Source organism: Pan troglodytes, chromosome 7 (genome assembly GCF_028858775.2).
Source record: "Pan troglodytes isolate AG18354 chromosome 7, NHGRI_mPanTro3-v2.0_pri, whole genome shotgun sequence".
Lineage (NCBI taxonomy): Eukaryota > Metazoa > Chordata > Mammalia > Primates > Hominidae > Pan > Pan troglodytes.
Window position 1 is genome coordinate 60,425,080 of NC_072405.2, and position 23,606 is coordinate 60,448,685.

Genomic DNA, 23,606 nt, shown 5'->3' on the forward strand with positions numbered 1-23,606 from the left:
TTGACTAGTCATGTCACCAAAAAAATATACTAATGGCCCATAAGCACATGAATAGCTGTTCCATATCATTAGTCATTAGGGAAGAGCAAATTAAAACCACAATGAAATACTACTTTATATCCACTAACACAGCTTTTTAAAAAACGAAGTAACAAGTATTAGTGAGGATGTGAATAAACTAGAACCTCATATAATGTTGGTGGGAATGGAAAATGGTGCAGCCACTCTGGAAAACACTTTGTTGGTCTCTTAAAAACATAAATTTACCATACAGGTCAGCAATTCTACTCTTTAAGAATCTACCTAAGAGAAATGAAAATGTATATCCACACAAAGATTTGTACCTAAATGCTCATAATGGCATTATGCATTTGGTCAAAAACTAGTAACTCAAATGTCCATTAACTGGTGAATGGATAAACAAAACGTAGTGTATATCTACACGATGAAACAGCATTCAGCCATAAAAAGGAATAAAGTACTGAGACATGCTACAGCATGGATGAACCCTGAAAATGTAATGCTAAGCGAAAGAAGCTGGATTCAGAAGACCATATATTGTTATGATTTCATTTATATGAAATGTCCAGAAAGGACAAATCTATAGAGACAGAAAGTAGGTAACTGGTTGTCAGGGACTGGCTGAGTACTGGGAGGGGATGCAACTAGGCATGGGGAATAATCTTTTTAGCACATTGGCAGTATCCTCAAACTGGATTGAAAATCATTGAATTGTACTCTTAAATGAGTAAACTTGATGGTATGTGAATCATACCTCATTAGAGGCAGAGCGAGCAAGAGAGAACATGCATAAGCATGCAGGCAAAAGAGAGAAAGCATGAGCACTGAGGTCAAAGGCAATATAGGTTAGCTGAATAAGGACCATTTAACGTCCCATGACAAAGAGAGAGAGTGTAGAGGTCAAACATGATGGCAGCAGATAGCTTAACTAATGCTTCTAAACAATATGGCAACTGCAGTAAGTTTCCTGCTTATCAATTGTTTCACCTTTAGGAATGAATGTTGTAGCAGCAAGGTAGTGGCATCCACAGTGCTGGATGGCACTAGCAGTCTCCCCAGAGTCACTCCTATTAACTAGGGAAATAGGCAAGAGACTAAGAGAAAGTCATTAGGTGGGATGAATCTGTATATTATATGTTTTATAAGATACCTAGAATTTTTTTATTATGGTTTATACAAGAAAATGAAAATGAATCCCTAAGTAAAAAGGATCAGAATTCAGAATCCCTACCTGAATCACAAAGAGTTTATCAGAATAACTTGCCTTCGTGGTTCTGATACTCAATTCAGTTATGGAAAGCAGAGGTAAAATACAGGACGTGGGAGGCTGCTTTATTTGCATCCTGTTTTTCAAAGGAATTCCCTGAGAATGAAACGACAGTACTGAGAGGAGAATCAACTAAGTACTAGATCTTTACGAAAACCCTTAGTTCAGGGAAAATATTTAAGGAGAAGCAAACAGGACATGAATTATCTTCAATTTGAAATTGAAAAACATGTCTCCATGAGACATCTCAGGAGTTGATCTATTCTCCACTGTCTTCGATAAAAGTAAATTTATGAATAATTCCCTGAAGTGTGCTTTAATCCTAAGAAATTTTCTGAAGAAAACCCAATACAAAAATTAACCATGGGTGTTGGTACTACCAGCTACTCAGGAGGCTGAGGCGGGAGAATCACTTGAGCCCAGTAGGTCGAAGCTGCAGTGAGCCAAGACCGTGTCACCACACTCCAGCCTAGGCAAGAGAGTGAGACCCTACCTAAAAATAAATGAATAAATTAATAATAATAATAATAAAAGAAAAACCTAACTTACTCTCACTGAATTTGTGTTTCTGGATTTGTGTTTCTGGAATGAAGTGGAAATTCCCCAAGGAGTATCTTCTTTAACTGTGTTACCAAATCACAGATGCCCCACTCTCACTGAATTTGTTTCTGGATTTGTGTTTCTGGAGTGAAGTGGAAATTCCCCAAGGGGTATCTTCCTTAGCTGTGTTACCAAATCACAGATACCCCGCTCTCCCTGCTTTGGCCGGGACTCCTCCAGAGTTTACTACTAAATATGTAGTAACCATAGGACCCACTGTTTATGGGGAGCACCTGTTATCCCTATCTTGTGAGTGGAAAAGAAAAATGGCTGAGCCATAGTGTTATAGTTTTTTGTTTTTAATAAAGAAAGAACTTCTGTTAATAAGGTGGCTGTAAAGCAGTGGAGCCAAATTTGATTCACTATACTCAATAATCACAGGGAGCATGTGAGCATCCTCCTCTGGATCCAGTTCTAAGTGATTTTTATGGATGTATACCTTCCCCTCCATGACATAAAACACACACAAAACACAAACTAAAAACAGAGAGCAGGGTAAAGATAAAGCTTCCTCAGAAGCCTGGTGAATTTAAGACTTATTAGCTGTAATCACAGTTTTACAGACTGTTGTTTCTGCTTCTCCTTCTTTATCTTTCTCACCAAAGGAATATTCCTAATCAAAACGAGAACAACTATATCTTGGTCTTAACTTAGCAGGATCACACGAAGATAAATCCTGGAATAGTATCCAGGAGCCACTGCCATATATGTAACTAAAGATCCATGACTCCCTAGAGCTTTATAACAGAAGGAAACTATCTAGTGCATTGTAGATCATTTACACAATGGTCTCTTTCCCCACATTGCCCATGTCGTGATTAAGACATTCATGATACAATAAGTTTGACATCTGCCTACAGTGCCATCTGGCCACAGACATCTAATCTCTTGGAGCCTGGGACTAAGGCAATGAGTCTAAGAAGGCAACCTCACTGTTGGCAAGATTGCAAATTATGATGCATACCTCCCCCATCCCAAGTTTGGCTAGATTGACCTCCCTCAGCACGAGCCAGTTGGCACATACTAGAGAAGGGGAAGACAGAATAAACAGGCACTTTCAGGCTGGCCAAATATGGTATAAGGCTTGGACTCCAGCCCAGAGTTGCCAGAGCTGGTTAAGAAATGTTCAAGGACAGCAATTCCCCCCGCTTTTTTTTTTTAAAGAAGCAGCTCTCCCTACTCTCACCTCTAGATTTTGCAGACTGTCTCAAACTCTAGAGATTCCTTTTTCAAAGAAACCGGTGATAGAAGTGACAGATATCTGGAAGTTCCAACCTGTTAAGAAATTCCTGTCTCAGGACAGGGAGGAGCGCCAAATTTAAATGTAAGCTTCTAGATTTCTCTTTATCGATGAAAATTAATAATTTCCTATGACTTTTGAACAGTTCTTATACATTAAGAACTAACCCAGTTGCGGAATGAAAGGCTTCCATCCCCACTCTCAAATGAAACAGATGGGAGGTCCCATGACTAATAGAGTAAGGAATTAGCTAGTGTGTAGGGAGGAAATTTCAGACCTGACTATACCTTAAAAGTCATAATGTGACCACGTAATTTATTGTCCAAACTCAGACACTTCAAGGAATGAAAGGACATTATTAATACTGACACTAGGATAACAGAGATAAAGTAGGACTGTCCCAACACACTGGAACATAGAGTCACCCTACCAGAGGATATGTCATTCTCTATTTAAAATTCTTCAATGATTCCCCATCACTTTAGAATGAATTTTACACCACATTCTCATCCTTATTAACTTAGGGATATACCTCAACTATAGTACCTATCAGACTAGATGAAGGCTGTTGATTTTCTTATGTCTTCTCGTACCCCACCCCCCTAAATAATGCTCTATTTTAACGTATGCCACACAGTAGCGGCCAGTGAATATGGCAGCTGAACTAAACGGCTTGGTAAACTTCATGGTTGGTCATCCTCCATCCAACATAATGTCTTATAGCAGATTTTCCTCCACCCATGCGTCTTCCACCTATATTCCATGTTATCCAGTTGTCACTTCCTAGATACGTGACTTTCAGGCAAGTTATTTAACTTCCCAGTGCCTTCGTTTACTTGCCCATATAAAAGGATTAATAACTGTCTGTACTTCAAAGGAGTATTAGGAACACTGAATGAGTTAATACACACATACTGCTTTAAACAATACCTAGCATTTAACACCCAGTAAGCTCTTTGAGGGCAGAAACCTTAGTCCCTTTTGATCACTGGCATATGCACATGCCAGGAACAATGCTTGGCAGAGCAAACACTCATTAAGTATGCTGAAAGCTTAATGAACATATACTTCTTTCTTCTCTATTTTTCTCCAATCTCTTGCTTTACCCTAACAGTGCCACATCTTATATATCCCACATTCTCCTGTCTCTCTTAACAAAAACCTGGCACAATGCTCTTAGATAACCATCAAACTTTATATGCCAGAAGACAGAACACTCTACCTGAAATAGCTTAAATATTACTCCTGAGTTTCCTGCCCACCAGTGCTTGACTTTAAGTACAGACAATGACTAACAGAGAACAGTTAGTTTCCAGAGCTACTGTAAGTTGAGGTAAGGACTGGGAATGAAAAAAGATTACTACTACTTTGTGTTTTCACATCTAAGTAAGGAAGATACCTACACTGAGTATACACATTCAAACATACTGTACACAAAGTTACAACTCCTATAAATCATAAACCATAATACAAAATGGCTTATTTTTTAAAATAGAATTTTACAAAAATAAAATTACCTAAAATTAAGCCCACCATTGTACTTAAATATCCGGTTCCACTTCCCAGGTTAAGAAAAGACAATCCTGGTTGAAGTTTCAATGCTTCCATAACTTCAGAATAAATGCAAGGTGCTGACAAGTGGATGTTTCCATGCTTCCAGGCTAAGTCTTTGTAAGCATTGTCTCTGTAGCCTTCCAAATAGTAATCTCCACGATCAATCGCTCTGAAGGCTTGCTCCACTCTTTCAGTACGAATATACTGAGCTTCTTTTAAATTATCAATTAAGTCATCATTATCTTCCCCAGCACTCACAGCTCCTCCCATGATAGTATTCAAATCAAATCATAAATTTAAAAGTGAAATAAAATTAGTAGAAATGGCTTCCAATATTGCACTTGATTTCCAAAAATAAATTAATCCTGGAAGGGAAGAACAAAAATAAACAGGTTTAAATTAATGCTCAAAAGCAAAATAACTTGTTTATTAAATGTATGTCATTATAATTAACTACCATTTCTCATGGAAATATTCTGCTCCAGCATAGTGTTAAACTCCTTCTTAACTATATTATTTTATTTAATTCATATAGTAACCACAAAAGGTAACTTATATGATCTCATCTGTACAGATGGGAAAACTGGAACACAAAGAAGTCAAGTAAGTCACCTAGTACCGTGAAGCCCATTATGGTGGCCACTAGTCACACATGGCTACCTAGATATAAATTAATAAAAATTAAATACAATTTAAAATTCCATTAGTCAACCTACTTGTATTTTAAGTGTTTAATAGTTACTTGTAGCTAGTGGCTACCATACTGGACAGTGCTGCTCTGCAAAGTGACACTGTCAAGACTTGGTCTTAGGTCTTTAGAGTCAGAAACCATGTTTTTTTTTTATTTTTTTTTTTAAGATAGGGTCTCACTCTGTCACCCAGGCTGGAGTACAGTGGTATGATCTTGGCTCATCCCCTCCTGGGCTCAAGTAATCCTCCCACCTCAGCCTCCCAAGCAGTTAGGATTACAGGTGCATGCCACCACGCTCAGCTAATTTTTTTATTTTTTTGTAGAGACAGGGTTTCACCATGTTGCCCAAACTAGTCTCAAACTCCTGAGCTCAAGAGATCCATCCACCCGGGCCTCACAAAGTGCTGGGATAACAGGCGTAAGCCACCGTGCCCGACCTCCATGCTCTTAATCACTGAGCCACACTGGCTTCTTTATAGTACAGTATAGTATAGTATAGTATAGTACAGTATAGTACAGATTAATTTTAAAAATTAGTTGATTTTAAATTTCTGAACTTAAAAACCACAATTCAAAAATGCACTAAATTTACAACGTTAACACACAGAATAACATATTACTCGAAACACTGAACATAAAATGCAAAATAAACAAACCCCACACTCATGTTTATTAATGCGCTTGTGTGCTGATTGTTTTGTTAAGTAAACCTTGTTGTGACAGAAACCACAAATTTTATTAATAACTTCAATAGTCCAAGCACTAGAACATGTTTTATACACATACACACACACACACACACACACACTCACACACACATACACTGAACTTCTTTAACAGATTAAACTCAGCATCTGAATGGAAATGTAAGTGCAATTTGAGAAAACTAAAAAAATTTCAAAACATAATACTGAATATACAATTTAAGCTTTATTCAACTATAGCTAGTAAGTTAATGTATCAATTCCTGAATTAATAAATCAGTAGAGGAGAAAGTGTGAAATGAAATACCCATGGCCAGTAACAAGAGTTATGACAGTTAACTCTGGCAAGGCTGTACTCCAACTCTTGACCATAGAGAAGTATACCAATTAGGGTGTCAAGTATCCCCAGGGTCCTCAGGCCCCTGGCACCACGAGGGCAGCTCCCCTAACACAGCCTATCATATTGTCTTTGTCTGTGTCCACTTTGTCCTTTCCTACAATTGCCTTAAGAACTTTTGGAGTAGAGGACATACTGTGAATTCACATTTAATTCATTCAAACTCACTTATAAAAAGTTGCCTGGCTCTAGCACCTTCAGTCCTCAAAAATATATAAGTACAAGGGCTTACAGCACCCTTCTCCTCAATGAATATACTTTGTAGAATGCAGTGCAATAGGAGATGCCAATTCACTATTCCTTCAACAGGTCTTAGCTGTGGCATCTCAACTTGCTGAGTCCAATTGTAGCATTTCAATACTTTTTTTTTTTTTTTTTAATAACATGGCCTTTAGCACAAGTCAACTTTTACATCTGGCACTCAGAGTGAATCTCTTCCTAAGGTGAAAGAAAAAATGGTTATATTACACTAGGAGATAGTCTCTGTCAGTATCCAGTGTGGCATTTGCCTAAGGGTTTCATAAGAATAATTCTGACTACGAAGATATTTGGCAAATTGCTGTACCGTAAATGCCACAATTTACTAAAAAATTATTCCCTTTGAGTGGGCTCTAGGGCTTAAGAAGAATGATCTGACCCTCCTTAGGTCCTTCTGAATTCCATTCAATTCAAAATTATCATAGCAAAAAAATTATCATAGCAAAACAATCAATCAAATATGGTCTTTACCACATAGCTCACATTTTTGGTGCGAAAAAGGCAAGAAGAATAATGAAATAAATAAGAACTACCACCATTTACTGACAAACACTGTACTGAGTGTATTTGTAGTTCATTAAAAATTACTATAACCCAGGCCAGGTGCAGTGGCTCATGCCTGTAATGCCAGCACTTTGGGAAGTCAAAGTGGGTGGGTGGATCACCTGAGGCCAGGAGTTCAAGACCAGCCTGGCCAGCATGGCGAAATCCTGTCTCTATTAAAAATACAAAGATTAGCCAGATGCGGCGGCTCACGCCTGTAATCCCAACACTTTGGGAGGTCGAGGCAGGCAGATCACTTGAAGTCAGGAGCTCAAGACCAGCTTGGCCAACATGGTGAAACCCTGTCTCTACTAAAAATACAAAAAAAAATTTAGCTGGGTATGGTGGCACACAGCTGTAGTCCCAGCTACTCGGGAAGCTGAGCCAGGAGGACTGCTTGAACTTGGTTGGCAGAGATTGCAGTGAGCTGAGTTTGCTCCACTGCACTCCAGTCTGGGCGACAGTGAGATTCTCTCTCAAAAAAAAAAAAAAAAATTATCCAATCAAATGACTGCATGGATTTTTAAAAACAATGACTGAATGGATTAGAAAGGCAAGACCCAACAATATGCTGCCTATGAAAAAGACTCACTTTAGCCTTAGGACACACACAGACTGAGAATAAAGTGATGAAAAATGATAACCAAAAGAGAGCACGGATGACTATACTTCCATCAGACAAAATAGACTTTAGGTCAAAAACTGCAAAAAGAGACAAAGAAGCAAAGAAGGCCATTATTTTATGTCCTGTTTAAGAGAACAGAACAATTTTAAATATATATGCAGTCAATATTGGAGCACCTAAATATATAAAGCAAATACTAATAGATCTGAAGGATGAGATCGACTGAAATACAATAATGGCAGAGGACTTCAAACTCCACGTTCAACAATGGACATATCATCCAGACAGAAACAGTGGACTTGAACAACGCTTTAGACCAAATGGACCTAAAAGACATATAGAACATTCTATCCAACAGCAACTGAAATGAGTATTCCCCAGGATATATGATATGTTTGTCTACAAAATAAGTCTCTATGAATTTAAGACTGAAATGATACCAAATATCTTTTCTAGTCGTAATGGAATGAAACCAGAAACCAGTAACAGGAGGACTTTTGGGACGTTCACAAACACACAGAAATAAACAATATGCTCCTGAAAAACCAATTGGTCAAAGAAATTTAAAAAGAAAATAAAGATATCTTGAGACAAATGAAAATGGAAACATAACATACCATAACTTACGAGATGCATCAAAAGCAGTTCTAAAAGGGAAGTTTACAGCAATAAATGCCTGTATCAAAAGAGAGTAAAGATTTCAAATAAATTCAAGAAACTAGAGAAAAAAGAACCAGTTAAACCCCAATTAGCAGAAAGAATGAGATAAGATTCAGAACAGAAATAGATAAAATAGAAAACAGAAAGAAAACAGAAAAGATAAGTGAAACTAAGAGTTGGTTCTTTAAAAAGATAAACAAAATCAAAAAACCTTTAGCAACTAAGAAAAAAAGAAGGCTCTAACAATAAAGTCAGAAATGAAAGAGGAGATACCACAACTCAGAAGATATCACAGAAGTACAAAGGGTCATAAGAGACTATGAACAATTATCCACCAACAAATTGGATAACCTAGAATAAATTCCTGGAAATGTACAACCTACCCAAGTTGAATCAAGAAGGAACAGAAAATTTGAACAAACCAATAACAAGCAAGAAGACTGAATCAATAATTAAGAAATCTCCCATCAAAGAAAAGCTCGGCACCAGATGCCTCAAGGTGGAATTACACCAAACATTTAAAGAACTAATACCAATTCCTTCTCAAATCCTTCCAAAAAATCAAAGTGAAGAGAATACCTACAAATTCCACTTAAGAGGCCAGTATTGCTCTGATACTGAAGCTAGATAAGGACACTACAAGAAAAGAAAAGAACAGGCTAATATCCCTGATGAACATATCTGCAAAAATCCTTAACAAAATACTAGCAAACCAAATTCAACAGAACATTAAAAGGATCACTCACCACCAAGTGAGACTGATCCTCGGAATACAAGGATTGTTGAATAGACACAAATCAATAATGTGATGGATGTACCATATTAACAGAATGAGGACAAAAACCCTATGATCATTTCAATAGATGCAGAAAAAGCAGTTAACAAAAATTCAATATCCTTTCATAATAAAAACTCTCAATAAATTAGACATAGAGGGAAGATACCTCAACATAATAAAGGCTATTATGAAAATCCCACAACAAACATACTCAATGATGAAAAGTTGAAAGGTTTTCCACGATCAGGAATAAGGATTTCTATTCTTAACTACTTCTATTCAACACAGAACAAAATTCTAGCTGGAACAATTAAGCAAGAAAAAAAAATAAAGGGCATCTAAATAGGAAAGCAAAAATTGAAAATACCTATGTTAACTGATAACATAATCTTATATGCAGAAAATTGTAAAGACCCACCAAAAAACTATTAGAACTGCTAAACAAATCAGTAAAGTTGCAGGGTACAAAATCAACACATGAAAGTCAGTACATTTCTTTACACTAACAACAAATGATCTGAAAAAATAATTAAGAAATCAATCCCATTTACAACAACATCAAAAAAAAAATACCTAAAAGTAAACTTTAACCCAGGAGGTGAAAGATTTGTATACTAAACACTATTAAATATTGAAAAAAATTGTAGAAAACACAAATAAATGGAAAGGTATTCCATATTCATGGACTCACAGAAATAATAGTTAAAATGTCTGTACTACCAACAGTGGTTTACAGATTCAACATAATCTGTATTAAAATTCCAATGACATTTTTCACAAAAATAGGAAACAATCCTAAAATTTGTGAGGAATCATACAGGCAAAAAGAAGAAAACTAGAGGCCTCACATTATCTGACTTCAAAATCTATTACAAAGCTACAGCAATCAAAGCAGCATGGTATTGACATAAAAACAGACACAATGACCAATCAAAGTGGACGGAGAGACCAGAAAGAAACTTGACATATTTATGGTCAATTAATTTTCAACAAGGATACCAAGAACACACAATTAAGAAAGCACAGTCTCTTCAATAAGTGCTGCTGGGAAAACTGGATATCCACAAGCAGAAGAATGAAATTGAATCCTTATCTCACACCATATACAAAAATCAACTCAAAACAGATTAAAGATTTAAATATAAGACCTGAAACTGTGTAACTATTAGAAGAAAACATAGGGGAAATGCTCCATTACATTAGTCTGGGCAAAGATTTCTTGGATATGATCCCAAAAGCACAGGCAACAAAAGCAAAAATAAACAAAATGAGACTGTATCAAACTAGAAAGCTTCTGTAGAGTAAAGCTTTACTAATTGTTTACAAGCAGTAAAGTGAAGTGATAACATATATTGAAAAAACAAAACAATACAAAAAAAACTGCAAACCATACATCCATACATCCGATAAAGGATTGCAACCCATACATCTGATAAGGGATTGCAAACCATACATCTGATAAGGGATTAAGATTCAAAATATAAAATGAACTCAACTGAATAGCAAGAAAACGAATATGCCAATCAAAAAACAAACAAAAGACCTAATAAACAATTATCAAAAGAAGACATATAAACAGCCAACACATATGAAAAAATGGTCATCGCAGAAATGCAAATTAAAACCCACAATGAGTTAACACTTTACACCTGTCAGAATGGCTATCATCAAAAAGACAAAAGATAACAAGTATTGGCAAGGTTGTAGAGAAAAGAGAACCCTTGTGAACTGTTGGTGGAAATGAAAATTAATACAGCTTTATGAAAAACAGTATGGCTCCTCAGAAAACTAAATTCAGCATTATCTTATGATCCAGTCAGTAATCCCACTTCTGAGTCTATATCCAAAAAGATTGAAATTCGTATGTCAAAGATATATCTGCATTCCCATGTTCACTGCAGCATTATTCACAACAGCCAAGATATGTAAGCAAGCTAGGTGTCCATCATCAGAGGAATGGGTAAAGAAAATGGTGTGGGTGTGTGTGTGTGTGTGTGTGTGTGTGTGTGTGTGTGTGTGTGTGTGTGTGTGTGTGTGTATAGGAATTTGAGAGAAAGAAGAAAAAGATATAGACTTACATTATATACATATAAAATCCATTTATATATATATAAATGGATTACTATTCAGCCTTTAAAAGAAGGGTAATTCTGTCATTTGCAATAACATGTATGAACCTGTAAGACATTACACTAAGTCATAAGACATACTAAGACATAGGACAGGCATGGAAAGACAAACACTACATGATCTCACTCATGTGGAACCTAAAATGGTTAAACTTACAAAAGTAGAGCATAGAATGATGATTACCAGAGGCTGGGGCAGGAGGGTAGATGGGGGAAAGGAGAAATGCTGGTCAAAGAGCACAAAGTTTCTGCTAGACAGGAGAAATACGCTTTAGTAATCTTTACAGAATGGTGACTATAATAAATCACAATGCACTGTGTTATCTGTGATTGCTGAAACAATTATTGCTGAAACTGTAAATTGTAGATGTTTTCACCATACAAAATGATAGCTTTGAGAGGCAAATTTTTTAACTGGCCTGATTTAATCATTCCACACTGTAAACATATATTGAAACATCATATTGCACCCCATAAATATACAATTATTCTTTGCTAAAGATTAAATAGGATTTTAAGGAAAAACCAAAACTATAAAATAAAGAGAACTGTATTACTTGGTGTGGGGGGGTGTGGGAGAATGACACAGTTTACATAGTCAAAATACTATAAACATAATTCCTTATTTAGTTTTAATACTCGTTTAACCACACTGAGTGAGAGAGAAGAGGAAAAGAGGGGCATGGGAGGTAAAACCTCATCTATGATGACAGAAAGTAAATCTGTCCAAAAGTAATGAATAAAAAGGAAAAGCAGCATCTTAGTTAGCAATGTGTACATTAAATACCCTACAAAATGGCTCTATGTGTTAAGTTCCTTCTGGAATGCGAGGCTGGGGGTGAAAACAGGTGAAGCCAGGGACTGCTATGCTTTGGCATCAAGGTTTGCGGTATCTTTACAAACTGTGTTACATGTATTATTTGAACAAAATTGGCAAGTAAAGGTAAAATTAAAGGGGTTATAGAGAGAGCACAGATGAAGTATAATAAAGCCATATGGAAAATTTCCTAAGGAATAAAAATACATTTAATAAGACAGTCTAGGGCAGAAAAATAAAGATACAGAAAGAGAAGATTATTACATAAATAATAACTTAAACCACACCGAAGAGTTTCACAGATACAGCTCTTCTTACCACATACATTATTGCTGAATGTGGAAACTGAATTATAAATTACGTTTTTATTATACTCACTGATTTGATGATAATGTGCCTTTGCAGAAAACATGATAATAAAGTAAAATTAAAATTTTCATAATGCTAGCATTCAAAGAACCACTGTCATTATTAACTTTTAAGGAACTATATACTTCGTTTTTGTAAACATATGACTGGTATTATACTGTATATATTGTTCAGGACTTTCACTTAATAAGCATTTCCTAATACCATGAGACATTCTTTCCAAATCCAGAAGTACGATATTCTACCACATGGATACAGCAGGATGTAACCAATTCCCCCAATGTTAGACTATGAATAATCAATATAATCAATATTAGAATTGATTATAACTGATGTACACTTGAGAAGCTCCTAAATCGACGTCTGTAGTGAATACTGTGATAATTCAATAATAATCCTAACTTGAAATGTACAATTTTTTTTTATGAAAGTAAAATAAACACTAATAAAAACCCAGTGTAGCATTAGGTCATCAGTGTCTGCCATTTGTTACTTCTAAGATAATCTCATTTCAATCATGGAAAAGTCAAATACAAGTCAAGAGACCAAGGTGTAGCCACGGTTCCACAGATAACTTCGCTGTATTGATCCGGCCAAATCCCCAAAATGTCGTTTCCTCACCTGTGAAATAAAAAGGCTATATTCTGCAGCTCCTAAGGTCCCTCAGAGCTCTAATTTCCATGCTATTTCAGCATTGGTCAAATCTATAATTCAATATAATCAAGTTTTAGTTATCTAGTAATGGCTGCTGTCCATGCCTTGGCATTTCTGTTACTTCAGTCACAATTTTTACTGCCTCACTCCTGCCATTTTCTTTTCCACAAAGAAGAAACAATTTTAGGAGTGTTCAAGTCCTGCACTGAACAATAAAAGCAAAATAAGGAATTTGAGAGCAAGATGAAAAAGGTAAATATAGAAAAAGATCAAGTGTAAGAACAGAATAAAAGGTTCAACAACTTAAGCAGTTACAGAGTTATGTCTGTTTGAGAAGGAAGTCATCATGTTTACTCATAAAACACAATTTCATTCCTTGGTAATTTTCTCTCTGCTGTGTATTAGGTAAGGGCTGCAGAGAAAATAAAGGGTACACTCACATATGCACACCTGAAACTATTTGCAAACTGTTCCAAACGTTTCTTGCTATTATTCCAAAATTTAGAATTGTGACTTAAATCTATTTAGGAAAGAACTGTCAAAGGCCCCATACAATATTATGGTGTCTCTTAGGCAGTTTAAGGATGCCTTCTGGAGGATTAAGCACTGACAAGTTAAAGGAGGTAGGAAGCAGACCAATGGCAGACAGATGTTGCAAGGTGGGAGGAGAACAAAATGAATGCTGACTCACTTTCCTTTCCTCCTAGCACCCAGAGAGAAGCAGTCAACTGCTCCTTGCTGCTCCTTTCTCTGCAAAACTGAGGACTAAGCTCATCCAGCTCTAGAGGGAAGCTTACTCACCAGTGATCCAAAGGAAAACACACTAATTGTGGCCATGAACAAAGAATGCTCCTCATGTCCTCAAAGCTCTTGTCATGGGATTCATGGACCAAGCCTGCTTTAAGTGCAGAGGCAACTGTACAGGGAAAAAATTCTTCTCAGTGATGGGGCTGATAAAGAGATATGATGAAATATAAATAAAGAATTATTAAAGAAAATAAATGGCTAAACTAAGGTTCACTACTCACTTGCCAAAAGCTGCAAAGAACATCTACTTTACTCTATATTCAATGATGAATACAAATCTTAAATTTTGTTTAAGTAGTGATAACACATAGCAGCAATTTCCTATGTGCCTACTATATACCTACCACTGTGCTCTAGTTCTTTACCATACTTCTATGAAGAGTCACAAGATCATATGAGAAGCTCACAGCCCTTGAATAACTGAAACACAACTCAAATCCAGTCTGTGAAGCTATGAAACCCTCTGACACAGAACAATTTGCTCAGAGGCTCCTGACGCATAATTCAAAACTAAACTTTTCATTAACTTTTAGCTGAAAAGATGTTCAATTCAGCTGTCTCTTACAATCTCCCATTTTTTCTTTTTCCTTTTAGTACTCTCAGCTTCAAAGGAAGAATGAAGCAGCAGGGGGCGGGCCGGGGTGAGCATCTGATGTCATTTATTGGTCGTGCAGCCTCAGGCAAATTACTTAATGGGATCTCCAGTTTCTTTATCTATAAAATGGAAATAATTACATCATAAATTTGTGATGATTAAATAGTACACTGAATATAAAGTTTCTAACATATAGCTGGTCCAATAATACCAACTTTCTTTCATTTCTGTGACAGAAAGGGCACATTCTAAACTTTCATTTTTAAGCACAGAAGACTGGAAAGGGGAAACAAAAAAACACTGCTTCTCAAATCTAGCAAAGCTATCGCCTACTGACCTCCTTAAAGAGAAACTAAAGAGAGTGGAAATGGAAATCCTGAAGTGAGAGGTGTCTAAAAGAAAAACAGTCAAGGACAGTACATACAGAAGTCTGTGGAAGAAAACTTACATTCACACATAAGATGACTGCAAGAGAGAAGTTAAAGCGAAGAAAAGACAACACAGTTATCTTCTGCCATGCTCTGGGCCATCAACTGTGCTGAAGGGCTTAAATTAAGAGTAGCTGCCCTTCTGTGCTCACAGGGAGTCTCAGAAGGAAGGATGAGCTTACCTGGGCTAAGACAGCAGTCAGATACCAAAACTCTTTGGTTTAATTCCATCTCACCAGCTAACTTTTGCCCTGGCTAATACTTCTTCCTCTAATAGAGCATTTGTTACATAATTTAGCAAAAATTGTCTTGTAAAGTTTGCTTTGGTTCCACCTATCTTTTCTGTCCAGACTGTAAACTCACTGAAGAGAAAAATAACATCTTATATTTAATATATTTATCACAGTTGCATGGTCTTAGCGAACGTCTAAGAAACAACTGTTGACTAAGTGTAAAAACACATGAAAGTTATAGTTTTCTACTTTGGAAAGTCCTGTCAAATTTCAACGCTCCCAACGGCTACAGCAAAGTCGAAGTACATGAAGTATATGTTTTCTTCTATATTCTCTTGACTATCTTTCTTCCCCTACCCCTCCAATTCAATACTACATATAATTTTTTAAAAAGAAGCTCTCTTGGAAACATCCACATTACACATTTTGATACATGGTGAGTTTTAAGATGCCTATATTCACAGATGTAGCTTCCAACTTCCTCCACATCCTTTTAATTTTCATATTCCACTTGGCTTGGAAACAGTGTGAACTCCAAGATAGAGAAACAGTAGATGGTAGTTCTATGACAGTTTTAGCGTATAATATTTGAAGTGATAAAGTAATATATAAAACTTTAAAGGACAAGATATGAGGCTCATCTAGCTGAAATTTTATTATTTTGAAAGTTACAGGACTTTATGCATCCCCAAAGCCTTTCCTCCTCTCCCTTTTACTCAACACAAGACTTTTTCAAACCTATATTACCACACGTATCTCCCTAAACACAACTGCCTATTACCAACACCCTCTACATGCAAAGATCCACATATCTTTCAGCTAACAAAATTAATCCTCAGGGAATAATGGCCTCAGATTAAAGGATTACTGCTTAGTATTATCTGGATTTTTCAAGAAACAGAAGTGCTACACTAACCATCCTTAACACTTTTTAAAATATATATCCTTATGGGAACTGCAGCCTAGAAAAACCTTTAAAACAAGTTGTTCACCTCCTCTAACTCAGGAAAAGTCTATAAACAAAAATATGTTCATTAACTGCCAATAGTTCTTAGGATGTGTACTAAGATCAACAGGGAAGCATGATTGAAAAAAACACCACACATTTTCAGCTCCTCCTGGGTCAGGATTTCATAGTGGGGCTTATTTTATTTGAAAAGCTATGAATTTATAAAGAACAATATTCGAATATAAGAATATTCCAAAGCAAAAATGCACAACTGGGGGCTACTCCTCACTTCAGATGATCTGTATCTGTTCCCTTCCATGAATATACCATAAACCAAAACATGAGCTCATATCAAATATACTCTTTCCATATATTAATATACTGTGGAATGCAAAACTGGCCTTGTCACACTATATGATTTTAAGTCACTATCTGTTCTGGCTTTGGTTTTTTTCACCTGCAAAATAAACTCATCAATTCAAATTATCTCAATGATTCCTTTAAGAACTTTCAAAAAATCTAAGCATATTTACTTATTTACAAAGACATACACAGGTTAACTACAAAGTTTTTGGACTTATAAAATGGCATCTTTCCAAAGTCCAAAATGCTAATTTTATCTACGGATGAACACAAGTGAAAGCTATATAAAACAAAATAGCTAAAGTATTATCCATAAGTTTTCAAAGCACTTTAACATCAATTCATACAATTTCTTAAGTACCATAGGAATAGAGGCAGGATGCAAAGTATTACCTGCACCATAAAAATAAAAACAGACTGAGAAAGAGTAAATTACTTGTTCTGGATTTCCCATACAATAAAGGGATATTTCAATCTTATTCATAAATCTTATGCACTACTAAAAATATTGTAAGAAGAAACCATAACAAAAAAAGTCTGAGACCCCTGAGAAATGCACACTTAAAAAATGATACTATAGTTTAATTTCATTTACTGGAGCAAATTATTCTATCCCTACTTTTCTGAATGAACCAGAGAAAGTTTAATCAATTCTTGAAAATATACTGTCATCATCAAATCATAGTAATGGTATAGGCTCTAAAGTGCTTGGAGGGTCACTGATATAGTTTTAATATTGTCACATCCCAAATCCCATGTTGAATTGTAATCCCCAATTGCAGGCAGTGATTGGATCGTGGGAGTGGATCTCTCCTGTCTTGGTGCTGTCCTCATGATAGGGAGTGAGTTCTCTTGCGATACGGTATTTTAAAAGTATACGGCACCTCCCCCTACTCTCTCTGGCTCCTGCTTTGGCCATGTAACCTGCTTCTTCCCGAGTCACCTTCCAGCATGAGTAAAAGCTTCTTGAGGCCTCGCCAGAAGCCAAACAGATGTCAGTACCCCACTTCCTGTAAAGCCTGCAGAACCATGAGCCAAACAAGCCTATTTTCTTTAAAAATTACCCAGGCTCAGGTATTTCTTTTTTTTTTTTCTTTTTCTTTTTTTTTTTTGAGACAGACTCTTGCTCTGTCACCAGGGTGGAGTGCAGTGGCGCAATCTCAGGTCACTGCAAGCTCCGCCTCCCGGGTTCAAGCAATTCACCTGCCTCAGCCTCCCAAGTAGCACGCACCACCATGCCCGGCTAATTTTTTGTATTTTAGTAGAGATGGGGTTTCACCATGTTGGCCAAGATGGTCTTGATCTCCTCACCTCCTGATCCGCCCACCTTGGCCTGCCAAATGCTCAGGTATTTCTCTATAGCAATGCCAGACTTGAACCTTAAATTATTAATCTGTCATCAATGATTCCACGAGTCAATAAAACTCACTTAAAGAACACCATCCAAACTGAGTAACCAAAATGTTTGTGAAAGCTTTTTAAACTACAGTTCAGAACTTCCCCCACCGCCCCATCCATCCCCCGTCCCCGGGGCTGCATTTAACAACTCCTTCAACATGGAACCACCAAGTTAAGAAAGACTCAGGCACACCAGGGAAAGAATTTCAAAGAATGGTTTCAGGTCCCAGAGATAGTCTTTGCTCCAGAAAACCAGTCTCTTAAATGGTTACTGTATTTTCAATAAACTGTTTAAAAATTACTTTCAACTTGGTTATAATAAATTCATAAAACTAAAGACCTTTAAAATCATAAAGAATTATTTCATATTAATTGGTCTTCAAACTGTAAATAGCAGCCAGTGTGAGTAGAATTACCTTTATTAACAGTGTATTTCAAAATACACTTCATATTTTAAATTCAACAAGTGCTCTCAAATGCTCTTTAAAATGCTTTCAATAAAAAATTACTCAACAGCATTACCTAGCATTTGGATATTTAAATTTTTAAGTGTCTTATACAAAAAGATTTCATGTGATGTTTTCCCCATTCAATAAACAAAAACTGATCAATTGTTTATGCCTCAGGAACTATAATAAGTATGAGGAGATTCAGGGACCATACTCCAGAAGCTAAACTCAACTTAAAGAGCTCTCTTACGAGGTAAGAACTGCAGAATAGATCACTCCATTTCATTAAGAAATTGAGCCTCAGCAGTTGCCTTGTTCAAGATGACACAAGTTAGTTGCAAGTTATATATTCTCAGAAAAGAGAAAACCTACTTCAAATATTAGAACACAGGAATACAAGGCCAAAAAGATCTAATGTATTCATTTGCTTGTATTTCTTAAAACTAAGTAAACATAATGCTTCTTTTAAAAAGAATTTATTCATTTCAATATTCCAGTTACTTACAGTAACTAATATGACAGAAACTTATGACAGCTTGTAGAACATTTTAAGGAAAAAAATACCAAAAAGTGAAGCACTATAGAAAACAAAGTCAGGTTTTCCTATTATTTTTATTCTTAATTCACTCTCTTCACAGAAAAACTTCATGAATTATTTTCAACCTCCAAACACATATTATATAAATCAATTTAGTAAGTATTATCTAGACTAAATCCACACAGGTTATGGTAGTAAGTCACGACACTCAACAAATGTAAAATTCTACTGGTCACAATTCAATAGGATTTATATCAGTAGGAATATAATTTAATTTTACTTAACTCACTTGCTACTCCTTAGAAGGATCATTTGTAGAATGAATATTAGTATATCAAATCATAATTTCGTATCAAGTTGTATGTTCATTATAAGTCATAGTCTAACAGAAAGTGCTCTTTTCAACATAAATAAAAATTACACGTAAGTAAAGGATCATATAGTGTGGGTGTTTGGACCAGTGGCTCATGCCTATAATCTCAGCACTCTGGGAAGCCAAGGAGGGAGGACAACTGGAGTTTGAGACCAACGTGGGCAACATGGAGAGACCTCATCTTTACAAAAAAAAATTTAAAAATCAGCCAGGCATGGTGGCACACACCTGCAGTCCCAGCTACTTAGAAGGCCGAGACAGAAGGATCACTTGTGCCCAGGAGTTCAAGGCTGCAGTGAGCTATGATTGCACCACTGCACTCCAACATGGGTAACAGAGCAAGACCATCTCAAAAATGTGTTTGTGTAAGTGTGTGTCTGTCTGTGTGTGTGTGCACGTGCACGCACGCATGCGTGTATTATCACTATTATATCATTACTGATGTAATACATATAAACTGTCTACAATAGTCCCTGATGCCTACCACATGCTCAATAGGTGTCGCTTCTATTACTTAATACAGAAACTACTTAATCCTTCCATAAACAAACATATTACCATTTCAAGAAACATTAGTCAAGTTGATAAAACCGGGAGATTTTTGTACAGTTACTAAATACACATAAAATACTTTTGATTTTAGGTGCCAATTTTCAAGAAGATCTCAGCAGCTTCATGGTGTTTCTGAGGGAAAACAAAGCATGGAAAGATTGGGTATAGCCTAGACTATATCCTATGACGATGGATGGAAATGGAGGAGTCAGTGGGAAGTCAACCGTTTGAGTTTTAAAATATACATAAACACACACCCAAAAAAAATAGAAAACTGCAGAAATACACACATATACATATTTTTCCTTGCTTATGAAGGCCTAAAATACACAGGCAGATGTAAGAAACCCACCAGTAACCATAAGAAAATCTAGCACCCAGAGCTGGGTTTCTAAATACTGTTCTCCTAGCCAAAGAAAAGAAACTAGGGTTCCTTGGTAAAATGGCTGACTCTAAAATTCAGGCAGGGAATATATGAGTCTGAAACACCTTCTTAAGACAAAATATGGAAGTTCTCAAAAAATGAGATGTCAAAGATAAAGAAGCCAGCTTGAAGAGTCCTCTGTTGGCCAAACTAAATACATTTTGGGAATCTAAACAATAGAGATTGATGATAATAGTCATAAAATAAAATGAGAATCAAAGAGTCCATACCTAAATGATGAATGAACAAATAAGTTGGGGGAGAAGGAAAAGCTCTCACAGTAGAATGGCAACTAATAAATGTAGAAGAAATAATGGTGTTAGAAAAACACCAATGGATGCTAAAACCAGTGTGTGAAAATTTGGTGAGGAACAGGATTATCTGCGTAATCTCAAAGTATCTCTCCACAAATTACCAATTAATAAAGGGACAAAATAGTAACTTCACAATGGAGAAACCCAATGAATGCCATCTGAAGTAGTCAAAACTAACTTCACCAACATTGGGCCTGTTTGAAATGCTTGCTTCTTGGTGCCGTAAAGAACTAGTATTTGAATATAAATTTAATTTTTTTAGCAAGGTCATTTTTTTACTTTTTGTAGAAAGCGTACACTCGCCAGCAGTTTTGCCATGAGAGTACACCGAACAAAGGAGACAGGGTCATTTATAACCTGATGCGGTCACTTTACTGCTCTGTCCGGTTTTCACTGGCTGGAACAGGACCTTACATTTTGTATCTGTCCTGATTGGATAGTAACTCAGAACTTTTTAAAAGAGGCAAAGGTAGAGGAGAACAAAGGAAGGAGGAAGTAACTTGCAGGATGCTGAGAAAGGTAAAAACGCTTTTAAATAAAGAAGAGGAACGGCTATGACTTAATGCTTGCTTGGACTCAGTATAAGCATGCTAGGGCAAATATTTAGGCTAAATTGTGGGAGCTAAGAACATAAAGTACATTAATTTTTTTATTACGGCTAGCAGATATTTCAGAATGTTAGTACAGGTCTTTGAATTAATTTTGTTTTTAAGAGAAGTTACTATTTATTCCTAATTACATGGGGAGGAAAGTCTTTGAAGAGGAACCTTTACTTTACTTTACTTTTCATAGGCCAAACCAATGCACCTACTGATATATGCCCTGAGATGGACACTCATCACATCAGTGATATTATTCCTGGACTAGATCATAAACTAAGGGGGAAAAAGATACCTACAGGACACATTATTGAAAACAAGTGGCAGAATATGAATACAGGCTATATATAAATGGCATTGTATCATTATTAAAGTTCCTGATTTTAATAACTACACTGCGCTTCTCTAAGAAAACATCCTTGTTCTTGGAAAATATGTACTAAAGTTAAAAAAAAAATTCTACTCCAAACTACTCCAAATGGTGCAGAAAACTGTGTGTGTGTGTGTGTGTGTGTGTGTGTGTGTGTGTGTGTGTGTGTAATAAAGCAAACGCATCAAAATGCAAGCAACTAATGAATCTAAGCAAAGGGTATACTGGAGTTCCTTGTACTGTTGTGCCAGTTCTTCTACAAGCTTGAAATTCTATCAAAATAAAAAGATACATAAATGTAAGCCATTGTGAATCTAAGCAAACGGTGTATAGCAAGCTTGTCCAACCCACAGCCCATGGGTCACATGCAGCCCAGGATGGCTTTGAATGCAGCCAAACACAAATTCGTAAACTTTCTTAAAATATTATGAGATTTTTTTTTTGGTTTTGTTTTTTTTTTTTTAGCTCATCAGCTATCCTTAGCATTAGTGTATTTTATGTGTGGCCCATGACAATCTTTTTCCAATGTGGCCTGGGGAAGCCAAAAGATTGGACACCCCTGGTGTACAGGAAGAAGTTCCTTGTGCTATTTCTCACAATTTTTCTTTAAGTTTGAAACTATTTCAAAATGAAGTTATATAACTAGATGAATTGTGAGTTAAAACGCAAGCAAGATCTTCATGCCTGTAATCCCAGCACTTTGGGAGGCTGAGGCAGGAGGACTGTTTGAGCCCAGGAGTTTGAGAACAGCCTGGGCAACATAGTGAGACCCTCATCTCTACAAAAAATTTAAAAAATTAGCCAGGCATGGTGGCTTGTGACTATAGTCCCAGCTACTCAGGAAATGGAGGTAGGATGATCCCTTGAGCCCAAGACGTGAAGGCTGCAGCAAGCTGTGATCACACCACTATATTCCAGCCTGGGTGATAGAGTGAAACCCTGTCTCAAAAACAAATAAAGCCTAAGGGAATATGCAGATTAATGGAAGAGAAGGCTATTTTGTGCAGACAGGAAACAGATGAAAGACAATTTGACTTTTAAAACTATGAGTAAGGCTCATGCCTATAATCCCAGCACTTTGGGAGGCCAAGGTGTGAGGACTGCTTGAGCCCAGGAGTTCGAGACCAGCCCTGGCAAAATAGTGAGACCCTATTTCTATAAAACATTTAAAATATTAGCCAGGTGTGGTAATGTGCACCTGTGATCCCAGCGACTCGGAACTCTGAGGTGGGAAGATTGCTTGAGCCTGGGAGGTCAAGGCTGCAGTGGGCCGTAGTCATGCCACTGTAGTCTGGCCTGGGAGACAGAGCAAGACCCTGTGTCTCAAAAGAAAAAAGAAAAAAAGCAAGAACTGAGCAATCAGCAAAGATAATTCCTTCACAGTATATATGTCCTAAAGCTCACTCCTAGATCTGTCACTTGAGGGGAAAAAAAAAAAAGAAAAATCACCTTAGGAATGAATGTCATATTGTTATTCTCAGTTTAAGTTAGAAAAAAGTGGCATGACTAAAATAAAATAAAGTTGGAAATGTAACAGGAAACTTATAAGAGCCAAAACCAAATCATAGGAACAAACTATAACAAATCAACAAAGCTTTAAAGAAAACGGTAAATTAAAACTAAAGTCAGTATATTCGTGTTCATGATTGTCCCATCAAACTATCATTTAAGAATCTGAGGTGGGCTATAGGAATTCATATATAAATCAGGTCAAGGAAAACAAAGATTAATAGGAAAATGAAACTATGTGAAAACTGAGTACTTACAATTTACAAGTCAACAGGTTCTACTCAATTAAAGCTCAGTCACACACCTGCCTCTGAGCAACCAAAGCAAAATAAAATAACCAATAAAAAAGAGACAACTATGTATCTCATTTCAGGTAGAGAAGACATTCTAAATTAAAA

The 23,606-nt window shown here is 36.3% G+C and overlaps 1 protein-coding gene across 10 annotated transcripts in view; it reads right to left on the bottom strand.

Annotated features, from left to right (window-relative positions):
* Positions 1-23,606, bottom strand: part of PCMTD1 (protein-L-isoaspartate (D-aspartate) O-methyltransferase domain containing 1) — an 81,381-nt gene that overhangs the window by 38,303 nt on the left and 19,472 nt on the right. For 3 of the 10 annotated variants that reach the window (XR_010159548.1, XR_010159547.1, XM_063817093.1), the window contains exon 2: positions 4,646-5,047. The exons of 3 other annotated variants lie outside the window; for them this stretch is intronic. Coding sequence is in view for 3 of the 7 variants with exons in the window: in XM_063817093.1 (XP_063673163.1) it covers positions 4,646-4,952 (307 nt within the window). In the remaining 4 variants the exon portion in view is untranslated. Of the gene's footprint in view, positions 1-4,645; positions 5,048-14,108; positions 14,258-14,679; positions 14,829-23,606 lie in introns of those variants that run through there. 4 more of the 10 variants (XM_009455358.5, XM_016959461.4, XM_063817095.1 and 1 more) reach the window with 4 other exon arrangements.